At 42.8% G+C, this 17,788-nt stretch overlaps 1 protein-coding gene across 1 annotated transcript in view; it reads left to right on the forward strand.

Moving 5' to 3' along the window:
* The first annotated feature begins 11,437 nt into the window (after window positions 1–11,437).
* The window catches only part of LOC124554865 (molybdenum cofactor biosynthesis protein 1-like), a 67,534-nt gene continuing 61,183 nt past the window's right edge, over window positions 11,438–17,788 (forward strand). The window contains exons 1-3 of the mRNA XM_047128536.1: window positions 11,438–11,566; window positions 12,747–12,967; window positions 17,144–17,399. Of these exons, the coding sequence (XP_046984492.1) occupies window positions 11,438–11,566; window positions 12,747–12,967; window positions 17,144–17,399 (606 nt within the window). The remainder of the gene's footprint in view (window positions 11,567–12,746; window positions 12,968–17,143; window positions 17,400–17,788) is intronic.

Consider the following 17,788-nt stretch of genomic DNA (forward strand, 5'->3'; position numbering starts at 1 on the left):
TTCAAGTGGACTAAATTATCTTCAGTAGAGCGCCCTTGGCGAAAAGCACCCTGGATCGAAGCCAAAAGATCCGGGCATTCAAGGACACAATACAGCCTTCGACTAACCATATGTTCAAGTAACTTGCAGGACACTGAGTAAACAGTCTGGACGACAGCTGTCCGTTTGAAGAAGCAATTTACCAGATTTCAAAATTGGAATAATGGCATTTTCTCGCTACTGGGAAGAGAATTCTGCATTGCACCAGGGATGGTTAAAGAAAGGCCAGGTACACTGACGGAAAAATTTGCAACACCAAAAAATAATTAATGTAGAGTAATGAAATACCAGGAATATATTTGTTGAGACAACGTATGTAAAGTGATTAATGTTGCAGGATCAGAAAACAATGTAAGTGTGAGATAAGCCACAGCAAATGTAAAAGTAAATGCTGGTACGCTGATGTACACGTGTCATGTGTCAGTTTATGGGATGGAGTTCCATGCCTGTTGCACTTGGTTGGCCAATAAAAGGACAGTTAATGATGTTTGTGGATGGGTTGAAGCTGTCATCAGATAATGTCCAATATGTGCTCGATTGGAGGTAGAGCTGGTTATCAAGCAAGCCAAGGCAATATGTTGACACACTATAGCAAGTTGGCTTACAACAGCAGTATGTGAGCAAGTGTTATCCTGTAGGAAAACACCTCCAGGAATGCTGTTTGTGAATGGCGGCACAACAGGTCAAATAACCAGACGGACATACAAATTTGCAGTCAGCGTTCGTGGGATTCATACAGACAGTTTTGTCAGTGGAAAAGTGAAAGCCATTGTCGATGCTCCAGGAGTAAAGACAATAAAGACATTGCTGAAGATACCACTAAGTGAGACAGGTTCATAGAGAACTGCAATAGAAGGCAAAATCGTCAAAAAAAAGGGAGCTGGAGATGCCCAGTGGGAGACAGGCCATTATAGGGTTTATGGTGATAGCAAAGAGAATGACACTCAGAATGGAACCCTGAGACACACCATTTTCCTGGATAAAGGTGTCCGACAAGGCAGACCCTTCATGCACCTCGAAAACTCGGTCTTTTAAAAATGTCTGAAGGAAACAGGGTAGGTGGCCACGGAAGCCCCACATGTGAAGAGTATGGAGGGTACTAGCTCTCTAGCAGGTGTCATAGGCCTTCTCCAAATCGAAAAACACGGCGACAGTCTGGGATTTCTGCAGAAAACCATTCATGACATGGGTGGGCAAAATAATGAGATGGTCAACTGCAGTATGCCGTGTTGAAAGCCACACCGTGCATTCATCAAAAATTGTGAGACTCGAGCCACCATATCATCCGGGCATGAATCATATGTCCCATCACCTTGCGAACACACTGGTAAGAGAGATGGAGTGGTAGCTAGAAGGAAGAGTGTGTGTGTGTGTGTGTGTGTGTGTGTGTGTGTGTGTGTGTGTGTGTAAGTGTGTGTGTAAGCGTGTGTGTGTGTGTGTGTGTGTGTTTGTGTGTGTGTGTGTGTGTCAGAGAGAGAGAGAGAGAGAGAGAGAGAGAGAGAGCTTATTTTGGCAAGAGCTGGATTTCCATCAATAAACTGAGTTGAAGTCTGCCGTTGGTAGCAGTCACCCCCTGCAGTAGTAGCCCTCGGGTGGCCTGAGCGAGGTATGTCACCGACAGTTCCTATCTCTCTGTATCTCCTCCATGTCCGAACAACATTGCCACGGTTCACTCCACGATGCCTGGACACTACCCTTGCAGAGAGCCCTTCTTGGCACAAAGTAATAATGCAGATGCAATCGAACTGCAGTATTGATCATCTAGACATTGTTGAACTACTGACAACATGCCCTGGATTCCTCTTGTTGACAGCAGAAGAAAGCTGACACTTCTGTAGGCCCTCATGGAGCAGGATCCTCTTGCCTCTGTGCCCTGTAGCAGCGAGTTTTTGCAGACTGGCACTCGGCAGCTGCCAAGGTGACACCCCTTTGTATTGTCCTCATCGTGACTGTCCTCCAATGCAACTTTTGCAGCCTTTGATCCAACAAAGAGGATTTATAACTGCTTTTAGAATCGCAGCTTCTACTTGTACTCTGCCTTCAGGAAACAAAATTGCATCCTCACGACTGCTTTGAGCTTTCGCATTTCTTCCTGGTCTGTTTTGACCTTCTGTTCGAGGTTGGCATTCTGTCTCATGGGGAAGTCATGCTGCTCATATGGGATGACATTCATAGTCAACCCATCCATCTCCCTGACTACCAGTCATCAAGCTGTTGCAGTTTGTCTTTTCCTTCCTCACTTGAGCTTTTCCCTTTCTACCATTTACATCCCACCGTCATTCGATGTCACCAGGTTCGATTTCCTCCAGCTTATTGGACAGCTTCCTCGCCGATTTCTGCTGCTTGGGGACTTTAATGCACACCATCCCATTTGGGGCTCTTCCAGAACCTATCCGAGAGGTGCCCTCTTTGCTGCCATTCTTAATCAACTTAACCTTTTCTTCTTTAACACAGAAGCACCCATGTTGCTTTCAGACTCGTCACACACCTATTCCCATTTGGACCTTTCCTTCTTCACTGCCCGTCCTGCACATCATCTTGAACGGTCCGTTCTTTCTGACACCTACTCGAGCGACCATTTCCTGTGTGCTATCCATTTGCTGACTCCTACCCCACCTCCGTGCACATCGAAATGGCAGCACACTAAGGCTGACTGGAGACTTTACTCCTCCCTGGCGACCTTCAACGAACACGATTTCCGCAGTTGTCGTGACCAGGTGGAATTTCTTACAAACATTATCCTTACCGTCGCAGAACATTCCATTCCTCACACTTCCTCTTTACCATGCTGTGTCCCAGTCCTTTGGTGGACTGAAGCCTGCAGCGATGCAATTCGCATTCTTCGGGATAACCAAAAAGGTAGCTGAACTTCATTCACTAGTTCTTTTAACAGTTTCACCCCCCTTCTACCATCGTGTGCACCAACCTCCGACGGTTCTCTGGAAACAAGATCCATTCCCCAATTTTCGGCCTGACAGTAGCAGACAATATCATCGTGTACCCTATTGCTATCTCCAACACCTTGGGTCGCCATTTTGCAGAAATTTTGAGCTCCTCCCACTATCGTCCTGCCTACCTCTATTGGAAATGAGCAGAGAAGACTCGGGCAATACCCTTCTCTTCTCAGAATCGTGAGTGTTACTGTGCTGCCTTTACTACGAGGAAGCTAGATCACGCTCTCACTTCATCTCAATCCTCCGCCCTGGACCAGACACTGTTAACTTTCAAATGTTGCAGCACCTTTCTCTTGTGGGCAAGCACTTTTTGCTTAATACGTACAACCGGACCTGGGTAGAGGGCATGTTTTCCAGCCACTGTCGTGAAGCAACTGTCATACCCACACCTAAGCCCGGTAAGGACAAACAACTTCCTTCTGGCTATCACCCAATTTGTTTACCCATGTCATGAATGGTTTTCTGTGGAAATCCCAGACTGGCTGTGTTTTTCAATTTGGAGAAAGCCTACGACATTTGTTGGAGGACTAGTATTGTTTGTACTCTCTACACATGGGACCAACTGCCCCATCTCCTTGAGGAACTTTTAAAAGACGAGTTTTCGAAGTACGTATGGGGTCTGCCTCCTCGGACACCTTTATCAAGGAAAATGGTGTACCTCATGGTTCTGTCCTGAGTGTCGTCGTCTTTGCTGTCGCCATTAACACTACAATGGCCTGTCTCCTGCTGGGCATCTCCGGCTCTCTTTTTGTTGATAATTTTGCTATCTACTGCTGCTCTCCATGAACCTGTCTCATTGAGTGGTGTCTTCAGCAATGTCTCGATCATCTTTACTCACGGAGCATCGACAGTGGCTTTCGTTTTTCTACTGACAAAAACATTTGTATGAATTTCTGGCAGCACAGCTGGTTTCTCCCACCATTTCTACATCTTGGGCCTGTTGCTCTTCCATTCATTGAAACTACAAAATTCCTGAGGCTCCTGCTTTATACAAAACTATCTTGGTCCTCCCACTTCATGCTCCCTGCAGCTTTTTCGATGGGTGTGAACCCTTCACCATCTTGGCTTTGTGCGGCAGTCCATCTTCACCTTGACCTTCATTCACTTTCTAAAGACACTGCACCAGGCTAGGTCTATTGCCTTCAGTTTCACGACCTATGCATGGAATTTTGCAATAGTATCTTTGTGTACACTGATGGCTCTTTGACTGACCGTGGGGTCGGGTGTGCCTTCAACGTCAACCAACATTTTTTGGTACTGACTTCTGGCACATTGCTCAGTATTTACAGCAGAGCTCTTCACCCTGTATCAGATCATGGAGTACATCTGGTGACATACTCTTTTCAACTGTGTCACTGCTCAGACTCTCTCAGCACCCTTCAAAGCCTCTGCGCACTGTAGACTGTCCATCCCTTAATGCACCGGTTCCAGGAAAGCTTCCATTTGCTCACTTTTTATGGAGCCACTGTGATGTTTATGTGGGTTCCAGGTCATATCGGTCCAAGAGGTTGGTGACACTGCTGCCAAAGCTGCATTCCTCGTACTTCAGCCCAATAATTCTTGCATTCCCTCTGATGATCTCTTGTAGCTTTCTGTCAGGAGGTGGTGTCACTTTGGCATCGCCACTGGTCCTCCATTCATAGGAATAAGCTCTTGGTTATTAAGCCTCTCCCAGTGTCTTGGACAACCTCCTCTCAGTCCTCCTGCGGCGAGGAGGTCATTTTAACTAGGTTGCATATTGGGCACTGCCTTTTTAGCCATCACCATTTGTTAAGTGGTGCTCCCCCACTACTTTGTGCACATTGCACCCAACTTTTAACTGTCTGCCGTTTCCTGAGGGAATGCCCTTTTTTTTTACCGTTTACATTCCCATTTGGGTTTGCCACCTGAGTTATTGGCCGTTTTAGTGAACAATGCGTGGGCTGTCGACCGTGTTTTACTTTTTATCAGTTGTAGCAATATGGTGAAGGCCATTTAATTTTTATTTCTGGGCCTCAATTTCCCTATTGCATAGTTCGTAGACCTTTCTCCACGTCCCTGTTTATAGCTGTCCTCTCTTCTGTCATTAAACGTTGACATGTAATCATTTTTAACTCCCCTCTTTATCTTTGTGTTTCACAGTTTTGGCATGGACACATATGACCCTAGTTGTTTTTGCGCCCTAAAACAAAATGGGGGAGAAATACAAAGCTCTTACATTCTTTTGTCAACTTATGTCCTTACCTCCCCTTGAGACCTCAAAATTTGTCGGGGAAAAATTCTAAAATGTGTCTGTGGAATCAGAGAAATATCAGGGAATTTCACTTGGAGAAACTTGCGGCAACCCTGATTTCAGGTTTTTATATATGGAAATTATTTTTGCTTCTAGTATTGCAGTTCTGAATTGCTGAGTTCATCTTAAACTAACTCTTGTTATTAATCACAAATACCATTAGGGAATATAACTTCTACAGGCATGTAAGTGTGAGAATCCATGGGTCCCTGAAGAAGCTTTTTCAAGATGTAGAATAAATATTTTTTTCTGCTTAGCTGAAGTACCTCAGAAGATTATGCCATATGAGTAAACTGAGTGAAAGTGTGTTAGCAATCCTTTGTCCAGTTTCATACAGTAAGAGATTTCTAAGCACAAAATGGGCGGAACTAGCTCCTCGGTTAACTGACCCACATGTTGGTCTCACACGTGAGTGGTATCTGCATACCCAGGAACTTAGAACACGGGAGCCTAATTGCCCATTTATCCCTACTTTTGATATTCATATCTGTAAGTCGCTTTTATTTCTTTAGAACTGCACAATACAAGTTTTTAGGCATTAAGCTGGTACCTGTGGATCAGTACAAGCCTGTTCTGTTATTCTCCTGGATGTTTCTGGTATGGATGAGTTTTGATCTTGCATCAATAAGTTTGTGACAGTGCAAAACATTAGAGTTTTTCCAAAGCCCTCCAGTGCCCCAAGTAAATCATTTTTGTGGAATTGGCAGCAAACACTGTGTGCCACACCATATTTTATGTTCTCCCTTTTTGAGTTTAATCTTATTCCTGTCTTATCATTTGTTAATGTGACCTTCCATTTTCTGTAGTTAAAGTACAACTCAATCCATGCAAGGGGAAGACTTTTAATGCCATACTATTTTAGCTTCCCCTCACAAAATTACACTCCTGGAAATTGAAATAAGAACACCATGAATTCATTGACCCAGGAAGGGGAAACTTTATTGACACATTCCTGGGGTCAGATACATCACATGATCACACTGACAGAACCACAGACACATAGACACAGGCAACAGAGCATGCACAATGTCGGCACTAGTACAGTGTATATCCACCTTTCGCAGCAATGCAGGCTGCTATTCTCCCATGGAGACGATCGTAGAGATGCTGGATGTAGTCCTGTGGAACGGCTTGCCATGCCATTTCCACCTGGCGCCTCAGTTGGATCAGCGTTCGTGCTGGACGTGCAGACCGCGTGAGACGACGCTTCATCCAGTCCCAAACATGCTCAATGGGGGACAGATCCGGAGATCTTGCTGGCCAGGGTAGTTGACTTACACCTTCTAGAGCATGTTGGGTGGCACGGGATACATGCGGACGTGCATTGTCCTGTTGGAACAGCAAGTTCCCTTGCCGGTCTAGGAATGGTAGAACGATGGGTTCGATGGCGGTTTGGATGTACCGTGCACTATTCAGTGTCCCCTCGATGATCACCAGTGGTGTACGGCCAGTGTAGGATATCGCTCCCCACACCATGATGCTGGGTGTTGGCCCTGCGTCCCTCGGTCGTATGCAGTCCTGATTGTGGCGCTCATCTGCACGGCGCCAAACACGCATACGACCATCATTGGCACCAAGGCAGAAGCGACTCTCATCGCTGAAGACGACACGTCTCCATTCGTCCCTCCATTCACGCCTGTCGCGACACCACTGGAGGCGGGCTGCACGATGTTGGGGCGTGAGCGGAAGACGGCCTAACGGTGTGTGGGACCATAGCCCAGCTTCATGGAGACGGTTGCGAATGGTCCTCGCCGATACCCCAGGAGCAACAGTGTCCCTAATTTGCTGGGAAGTGGCGGTGCAGTCCCCTACGGCACTGCGTAGGATCCTACGGTCTTGGCGTGCATCTGTGCATCGCTGCGGTCCGGTCCCAGGTCGACGGGCACGTGCACCTTCCGCCTACCACTGGCGACAACATCGATGTACTGTGGAGACCTCACGCCCCACGTGTTGAGCAATTCGGCGGTACGTCCACCCGGCCTCCCGCATGCCCACTATATGCCCTCGCTCAAAGTCCGTCAACTGCACATACGGTTCACGTCCATGCTGTCGCGGCATGCTACCAGTGTTAAAGACTGCGATGGAGCTCCGTATGCCACGGCAAACTGGCTGACACTGACGGCGGCGGTGCACAAATGCTGCGCAGCTAGCGGCATTCGACGGCCAACACCGCGGTTCCTGGTGTGTCCGCTGTGCCGTGCGTGTGATCATTGCTTGTACAGCCCTCTCGCAGTGTCCGGAGCAAGTATGGTGGGTGTGACACACCGGTGTCAATGTGTTCTTTTTTCCATTTCCAGGAGTGTATTTAATCTAAACAGTCAAAGGCTTTGGCAAGATGACAGACGGGATAATTTCCACTATTTAATTCTACTGGAATTGAATTTGTGAGATATTATGTTGGATTCTCAGTATAGAAGCCTTTACAGAAGTCAAACTGTGTTGTTAAAAAGTTATTCTCTGAATGGTGGTTCACCATTCTAAGTGGATTTAGGTTGAAATACTATGCAGAGATGAAGAGGCTTACAAAGGCTGGTGAGATGCACCAAAGCAGTAGTTGGATGAAGACCACAACAGCAGACTTCAACTCAGTTTATTGATGGAAATCCAGCTCTTGCCGAAATTAGCTCTCTCTCTCTCTGTCTCTCTCTCTCTCTCTCTCTCTCTCTCTCTGACACACACACACACACACACACACACACACACACACACACACACACACACACACACACACACACTCTTCCTTCTAGCTACCACTCCATCTCTCTTACCAGTGTGTTCGCAAGGTGATGGGACATATGATTCATGCCCGGATGATATGGTGGCTCGAGTCTCACAATTTTTGATGAATGCACAGTGTGGCTTTCAACACGGCATACTGCAGTTGACCGTCTCATTATTTTGCCCACCCATGTCATGAATGGTTTTCTGCAGAAATCCCAGACTGTCGCCGTGTTTTTCGATTTGGAGAAGGCCTATGACACCTGCTAGAGAGCTAGTACCCTCCATACTCTTCACATGTGGGGCTTCCGTGACCACCTACCCTGTTTCCTTCAGACATTTTTAAAAGACCGAGTTTTCGAGGTGCATGAAGGGTCTACCTTGTTGGACACCTTTATCCAGGAAAATGGTGTGTCTCAGGTTTCCATTCTGAGTGTCATTCTCTTTGCTATCGCCATTAACCCTATAATGGCATGTCTCCCACTGGGCATCTCCGGCTCCCTTTTTTTTGACGATTTTGCCTTCTATTGCAGTTCTCTGTGAACCTGTCTCACTTAGTGGCATCTTCAGCAATGCCTTGATTGTCTTTACTCCTGGAGCATCGACAATGGCTTTCACTTTTCCACTGACAAAACTGTCTGTATGAATCCCACGAACGCTGACTGCAAATTTGTATGTCCGTCTGGTTATTTGACCTGTTGTGCTGCCATTCGCAAACAGCATTCCTGGAGGTGTTTTCCTACAGGATAACACTTGCTCACATACTGCTGTTGTAAGCCAACATGCTATAGTGTGTCAACATATTGCCTTGGCTTGCTCGATAACCAGCTCTACCTCCAATCGAGCACATATTGGACATCATCTGATGACAGCTTCAGCGCATCCACAAACATCATTAACTGTCCTTATATTGGCCAACAAAGTGCAACAGGCATGGAACTCCATTCCACAAACTGACACATGACACGTGTACTACAGCGTACCAGAATTTACTTTTACATTTGCTGTGGCTTATCTCACACTTACATTGATCCCTGATCCTGCAACATTAATCACTTTACATACGTTGTCTCAACAAATATATTCCTGGTATTTCATTACTCTACATTAATTATTTTTTGGTGTTGCAAATTTTTCCGTCAGTGTACCTGGCCTTTCTTTAACCATCCCTGGTGCAATGCAGAATTTTCTTCCCAGTAGCGAGAAAATGCTGTTATTCCAATTTTGAAATCAGATAAATTGCCTCTTCAAACGGACAGCTGTCATCCAGATTGTTTACTCAGTGTCCTGCAAGTTACTTGAACATATGGTTAGTCGAAGGCTGTATTGTGTCCTTGAATCACCGGGTCTTTTGGCTTCGATCCAGTGTGCTTTTCGCCAAGGGCGCTCTACTGAAGATAATTTAGTCCACTTGAAGTGTGCTATCTGAACAGCTTTTGCTCAGCATCAGTTCCTTGTTGCAGTTTTCATTGATCTGCATATATATCTTATGATACCACATGGTGCCATAACGTCCTTGCCACCTTAAAGGAGTGGGGCCTCCATGGTCCACTCATGATTTTTATCCAGAACTTTCTTCCATGCCACACTTTTTGGGTACAGGTTGGTGCCTCCTGTAGCATCCCCGTCTGCATTAGAAGGGGCTTGCACAAGGTTCTGTTTTGAGTGCCGCTCTCCTTTATGTGGCTATCAATGATCTGGCGGCAGCTGCATGACATATGGTGTCCCCATCTTTTTTGTTCGTCCGCGACGGCTATTGCTGGAGGCAGAATGCAGGGAGCAATACACTAAGCACAATCCTGCACTTTCACTCATAGCATCCATTTTTTGGCTGCCATGACTTACGTTATGCATTTCTGCCATTGTGTTTTTTAGGACCGGTCTTTTATGCCTAGTTGACATGGCTTCCCCGTCTTTGTCAACTAAAGCAGACATGTAGGTCGCACCTGAATGCTCTTCTATGCTTCAGCGACACCGACCGCGGTGTGGTCCACTCTAGTTTGGTATGGCTGAATGCAGCATTGGTGCAGTCACACCTAGATTACAGGAATCTCTCATATGACTTTTTATCAGCTACGACATTACGCCTGGATTCGATACACTATTGTGGGGTAAGACCGGTAACAGGTGCCTTTGGACTAGGCAGCAGTTCCACTATTGTGGGTTCTGCACCATCAAAAATTGATGGCAGCTGCTCGCCCATAGTACCCTAACTGTCATCTCCTCTTTCCAGATACGAGATTTACCTCCGAAAACGGCAACACAGGTCTGGGGTTACGATCACCAAGTTTGAGCCTTGGTCCAGCACACAGTTTTAATCTGCCAGGAAGTTTCATATCAGTGCACGCTATGCTGCAGAGTGAAAGTCTCATTCTAGAAAACTCTTCAACTGTAATTCTCTTTACATATTGGCTATTTTCTTCTTATATGGGGGACATGGTCTCATCTGAGAAGTGAAAGCAAGCCTGTAAAAGAAAGGGGGGTGGGGGCAGTTCTCAATTCTTGAGCAGTGACACTCTTTTTTTTTTTTTTTAAAGAAAAAGAAAGATCCTTTGTAATTTGGGTGAGTTTATGTTCAATCCTTGCACCCAATTTACTCTTTCATCTACCTACTTTTTTTCTCGTCTAGCAGAACGATATTTATGACCGTTGCTTAATACCTGTTTGTATCACTTACACTGCTGGTATTTATGAATTCTTTAGCATTTGACTCCGGAAAGACCATTTTTCTTTATAGTGAGGTCTTGCCAACAGCAAATTTTCTGGATGGAAAGTTGCCAATCTGCTCATATACTTTAAAATTTAAAAGTAAATCTAGCAATGCTAGAATGTATACAAAATACTGATATACCCATTATCAAGTTGTTGTTTAAAGATTCGCGACTTTTAAAACTTACGTAGATTATCTTTTTCATGATAGAACTTTACATAAGAAGTTATTAAGAACATTGTGAATATCACATGATGAACAATTGAATGACTAAAGCAGTGTTATCAACCCTCATTCATTGACACATGTAATAAATTCATCGAGGCAGTGAAGTCCAGAGCTGTTGTAAAAATTTCTGAAATTAAAAGTATATATTACCTAATGAAGGTAGTATTTTGGGGTGAAAGAGCACAATAATTATTATTTTTGGAATGTAATAATTCACTATGGCTTCATTTTAATTCTAATAAGTTTCACACTGTAATGAAACATTGTCTAAATGCCTCTCTCTCTCTCTCTCTCTCTCTCTCTCTCATTTGTTATAACTTACCGCTGTTATTTTGTATTTTTATTGCAGTCATTACATTAAAATTGGCTATATTGATTCTGCAATTTATACTATTATGTTATTGCTAAGAATTGATTTAAAGAATAAACGTATATATTTATTTGTAAGATTTTGTAAATTTATACCACTGGAACTCTTTCAAAATATTTGATTGCGTAATACTGCCAATAAATACAATGACTTTCTTTCTTCTGTTTATGATTGTAATAGATGTTGGACACTTTGATTCCAAGTATGTTATACAGAAACGCAGTGATTTTTTACAAAAGGCAAAACTATGTGTTCGAAGAATTGTGGAGAGGAGGGTACGTGATGTATTTTAAGTAGGTTATAAAGAGTGACTATAACAACAAAAACAATATATTATTTATAAAATTATTTAATTGAATAGATAAAAAATCTACTCACCAAGTGGCAGCAGAACATACACATAAAAGACTGTTATGATTGGCAAGCTTTCGGAGCCAGTGGCTCCTCCAGACAGAAGCATTGAAGGGGAAGAAAGAAGGGTAAAGGAAAAGGCCTGGAGAGTTCCAGGAAAAGGTGTAGATTTTGGGAAAGTCACCCAGAACTGCGGATCAGGCGAAAAATAGAAACGACACATGTCATATACCAGCTATTATGTAAACACTGTTCAGCTTTCTACATCTGCATGACTACCACCAAATTATTAGTTACGATAAATGGGCATAGGCATAGTGTATATACTGGAAACTCACAATATCCTGTTGCAGGGCATGCTCTACAACATGGCATACGTGACCTCGACACTTGTTTCACCACACATGCCACCTGGATTCTTCCGCCAGACACCAGTTTCTCAGAACTCCGCAGGTGGGAACTAGCACTACAACGTGTCCTTGGTTCTCACCACCCACCTCGCTTTAATTTACGTTAATTTCTGCTGTCTCAGCCTTTCTTCACTGTAATTACTCTTTGCTTCACTCCGTTTTAGCTTTCTACATCTTTCATTGTCTTTCCCGTCTATTTTCACTACCCCCTCCCGCAGCTGTTGTATACAATACGCTTAGCTTCTCACTCTTATTAACTCATGTAAGTTTTAGTAGTAATCTCTGTCTTGCATATTACCCTGTCTTCCACCTTTAAGCTCTCAGGTTTCCGAATCTTGCCCGATGCAGTCCCCAACAATTAGTCTTTCCTTCTCATCCTGTACGGTAAGTCACCCATGACCCACGGTTCTGGGTAACTTTCCCAAAATCTACCCCTTTTCTTAGACCTCTCCAGTCCTTTTCCTTCACCCTTCTTGCTTCCCCTGCAACCCTTTAGCCTGAAGAAGGAGTCACTGGCTCCAAACGCTTGCCTATCCCAACAGTCTTTTATGTGTGTGTTCTGCCACTGCTTGGCGAGTAGATTTTTTATCTATCCAATTAAATAATTTTATAAAGAGTATCTGTGTGTGATGTTTTTATTGGTATACAACTTGTTATAAACAAAACTTATTTTTAGCATTTAATATGTTTCCAGATATTTACCAGTGGGAAAGATGAAATTGGGTTGATTGTACTTGGTTCTGACAAGGCACAGACTCTACTTGATTACCCAAATGTGAGTGTGGAATTTCCTCTTGCACTGCCTACATGGCAGATGATATCCTTTGTGGAGAAATCTTTACATGAAAGAGAAATAAAAACAGATTGGATAGATGGTGTTGTTGTTGGCATGCAAGTCTTGAAAGATGAGCTAGAGTAAGTATTTAAAGCTGTCTGTTTCATGACATTCCTGGAACATGTTCCAGAATGTGTGTTACACAAATCACAGCGACATAGTTGTGACTTTATAAATTTGAATCAATATGTTTTTGTAATGAAAAGGAAACAGAAGGCACAATACCTGCAGAAATAGGAAATTTTTTTGTGTGATTTTACTGTATGAATGTTTTTTACAGTTTTTCAGCTCAATAATTAAGGAGGTATTGATACAAGGCTTTGCAAAAAATCAATCTGTCACCTACAATTCCATCCCTGTCACTGGCATTCCCTATCCCCACAACATGACTGGGCCACCATGAAAGCAGCCACATCATTGTCAAATTCACTGAAACTACTGCATAGCAATTTACTTGAGTATGGCTGCTGTTGTGGTCTTCAGTTTGGTTTAAGCACTGCGTCAATACCTTCTCTTCATAGAACTCGGAGGTCGCGATCTGCGACTGTTTTTACAAATGGCAAGAGTACTTTTCCTCTAGTTGCTTGTTTTTCAGTGAAAGATGCAAATATTTTAGAATGTAGTGCCTTATGTGCATCTGTTAGAATAGCCACAAGGTCTGAAAGTTATTTTCAAATGATTGAGCACTTCTACAGAGTATTGAAATTCACAGATTCTTCCAACCTGGTCCACCAATGTCTTACATACTCCTCTTCCTCCATGGATTGTTTCCAGCATTTGGAGATGAAACATTAGGCAGCAAAACGTGCCTTATAACCAAAATCTAATGAACATATAATTAAATTAACCAAAGATGTAATGTTGCACTCTCAGGTAAGACTGATCTTGAATGCAAAGCCTAAGTGGAAATTAAATGTACGCTGCAACGTTCATCACACTTTTTGTTATTGAAATTATTCACAGTGCCATAGGGAGAACTGAGTTTATGTGTTTTGTAGAGTCAGATACACGCTGTGGCGCAGGGTGCTGTCCGTTATTCTCCTGACTATGATGTGCAGGAATGGTAGTCTTCCTTCTTCTTTGGTCTCCATAGTGAATTTGATTTTGTGGCATGTGGAGTTCAGATGTACAAAGAAGTCAAGAAGTTTGTCTCTTCCATGAGGCCAGATGACAAGTGTGTTATCCACATAACAGAAGAAGAAGAAGAGGAAGAAGAAGAAGGATTTCCATTTGGATGACATCAGGGCCTCTTCCTCGAAGTGCACCGTAAATATATTCACAATCTCTGGTCAGAGTGGGCTGCCTATTGTGACTCCATCTGTTTGTGGGAGGGGGGTGTGCCACGAGTCAGTGAAGTGGGAAAGCTGACCAAGTAATATGTGTGACGTGTCATACCTCGACTGATATTGAGAACAGAATAAAAAATTCAGAGGCATTACTTTTCAGCACTCCCATGCATATTCTGTATGCAAGATAAGCTTATGGAGCAGGTTTCTCATTCAGAAATTCTATTTCGGTGTTGATTGTTTACACGAAGACCGTGTTAAGCATAATGGAAGAAGGAGAAATGTTTATCAGCATTCCAGATTTGGCAGTGGCAGGCTCATGGTCTGCTGAGACTCTGGTTTATTGTTTCACTATATTGCTGCTTGCATTGCTCAGAATCTCATTTTGTGCGAACATAGAATTGGTAGGTTCAGGAGGGCCATGCTAAATGCCTTGCAGGGCCTCAGTAGTGCCACCCAACTAGCACCTGAGAGGGCAGACAAGTGTTTGCTCATGCGTACGTGATCCTGCAGTGAAGTTGTGTACATTTAGTCAGGAAGTGGGCTTGTAAACAGTGAGACAAGTATCCACACAGACAATGTGATGGCATCTGGAGCAGCACAGACTGTCAAGCCCTTAATGCAGCTCTAGAGAGAGGTGAACTGACAGCGGTGCAACTAACAACATTGCCAGACACAGGAATGGCACTGTGTCATCGTATCAGATGAGTCTCGGTTCTGTAACATCGTCACAATTGATGTACTTGTGTGTGGAGGCTCTGATGCCAACAGACCTGGCCAGATTGTACCTGTCATTCCCATGCGGGTCCAGCATGTGATGTGATGGTATGGGGTGCAACTGGATACATGTCACAACCTCTGGTTCACATAGCCAGTAATTTGGACAGCAGCCATTGCATTTGTGTTTTGTTAAGGCCTATCGCTGTGCCGTATTTTCAAGGGCTCCGTGATGTTATCTTTTAACAAGATAATGCAAGACTACACATCACCTGAGCTGTACTGAGCTACCTCGATACAGAGAGTATTCCACTGTTGCCATATCCAGCATTTTCTTCAAATCTGTCACCTGTGGAGAACATCTGTTCACAGGATGCCAAGAGATGGGTATGCCACCAGTCGCCAGCCACCAGTCGCCAACCACTACAGTTGATGAACTCTGACATATGACATACAGTTGAGTAGCATGAATTAATGTACCCATGGCTGTAATCCAACCTCGATTTGATATCCAGTGTGATGAGAGCTGTTCTGCTGTTCCAGTTTCAATACTGAAATTCATATATTATTTTTAATGTATCCTTACCAGATTGGACTGTGGTGTTGTACAGCATAAAATACCTTACAACATGTTGAATCAGTGATGAGAAGTGTAGAACAGCCAGCAGGGGAAAGATGTTGGCAATGCGACAGCTTTTATGTAGAACAGCAGTACAGTGTTTTACAGTGCATAATGCTTCCTCAGATTGAGAACAAAATGTGCGGTATGCTGTCATCCATTTTCACAAACATAGCCTTGAAAAATAATGTTGACATTACTGTGCATTTCACTCTGAGGCATATTGCACTCTGAGAATGTTCATCGAATTCAGTTACTTTGTATTATATTTCAGTAACAGTGACATAATAGCAAATTGGACTGTATGAGTTTTTATGGATTTTTTTTCCAGAGACACACTACCATTTCTTCAGATTTATTTAATTTGGGTATAAATCCTTTCCAGCATATATGCTGTACACAAAATGTTGAACATAAAATATAGCTATCTGCTGATTTGACATCTTGCTGAGTATACCAGTACAATGTTTTGTTGTAACAAATAGTTCAATGTATTTTACACACTTATAAACTTATTTATACAGTTATAGTAATTTATACCATTACATTAATGTTGTACCTTAATGTTCTGGAAGATGATATTATAAGGAACCTCATACTTTTCCTGGATGATAGAGTTGTCTATAATGAATTATTGCCTGAAAAAGATCTGTACAAATTTGAGTCAGATCATAACATTTCAAATTGGTCCAAAGATGGGCAACTGAGTTTAAGTTTTCACAAATGTAAATTGGAGCACATCACAAAACAAATAAAAGACAGTATTGTATGACTACATTATCAAATAATCACAGTTTTAATTGGTCAACTCATACAAATATCTGGATGAAATGAAATGGTGACATAGACTCACTTGTAGGCAAAGCAGAATGCAGACTTCAATTCGTTGGTAAGATACTGGAAAATGCAATCAGTCGATAGAGGACATTGCTTACAAAATACTTGTGTGGCCCATTCTAGAATATTGCTTAAGTATGACCCATAACAAATAAGGCTAATGGCAGACATTGAATGTATACAAAATAGTGTAGCATGATTGATCATAGATTTATTTGATGCATGGGAGAGCATCAAGAAGCTACTAAAAATTGGAAATGCCAGACAAGTGAAGATAGACGCCAAATATATGACAAAACCCAACTTATGAAATTTCAGGAACATGTATTAAGCGAGGTATTTAGGGATTATACAATAACCGCATATGTATCACTCCTATAGGGACCATGAAGGCAAGATTAATTACAGCATGCACAGAACCATTTAAAGAATCATTCTTCCCACACTCCACATGAGCACTGAATGGGGAAAATCCATAATGTGTGGTACAACAATGTACTTTGTCGGACAAACCCACAGTGGTTTATACAGTGTGCATGGAGACATGGAATCAGTTGACAGTAGTGGTAATGGTTCATATTGATTCCCATTTCTCTGTTTCAGTAGGTGATCTTATGCCTCTAATTATTTTTTCATTGCTATCTTAACTTGCATTCTTCAATTCAGTTTATTAACCCTTCTTATCTCTTTGTATTAGGGCAAATGTACAGTTAACTTTTAAGGAATTTGTATTTTCAATTTATCAACTGGAGTTTTGTTTCATATGCAGCAGAAATGTTACAAATTATTTGTTTCAGTTTGTTTAGAATAATTTGCTGTTTCACAGGTGCCCTGAAAAAAATAAAAGATCGCGAAAGTGTCTTAATGACAACCGATGGCCTCATATTGACAAGACAGCTGGTTGCCTTACAGAGGGCAGGGCTTGATGGTCTGAACATCTGCTTAGACACCCTGCAGTCCCAATGCTACAACCAGATCACGAGGAGGAAAGGCTGGGAGCATGCCATGGCTGGCATAGATCTAGCCTTGCAACTTGAATACGACCCTGTGAAGGTATTACTAGTGCAGCTGTCATCGCATGCAGACTTTCATAAGCAAGAGATATAAATCTGTTGTTAAGAATATCAATACAAGAATCACCATTTTAAAGCAGTACGCCCTCACCCTCGACTCCATTCCCGCTCCCACCCTCACCCCTGTCTCCACACTGCAGCTGAAAGTGAAGGAAGGTATATTAAGACAGAAGAAGTAAATTTTAGCTGAAGATGCTAACAGTTTCGTAGTTTATACAACATAAAAAAGTATGCCTTGCAAGTTTACCAATTAAATATCTTATATTTTCCTCCCAAGAGAGTCTTATGAGACTCAAGATCTTTACAGTTTCTCTTTTTTTCTTTTGTGTCTTTAGTTTAAAATAAGTTTCCTCTATTGTGGTGTTGTTT

Source organism: Schistocerca americana, chromosome X, assembly GCF_021461395.2.
Source record: "Schistocerca americana isolate TAMUIC-IGC-003095 chromosome X, iqSchAmer2.1, whole genome shotgun sequence".
NCBI classification, from domain to species: Eukaryota; Metazoa; Arthropoda; class Insecta; order Orthoptera; family Acrididae; genus Schistocerca; species Schistocerca americana.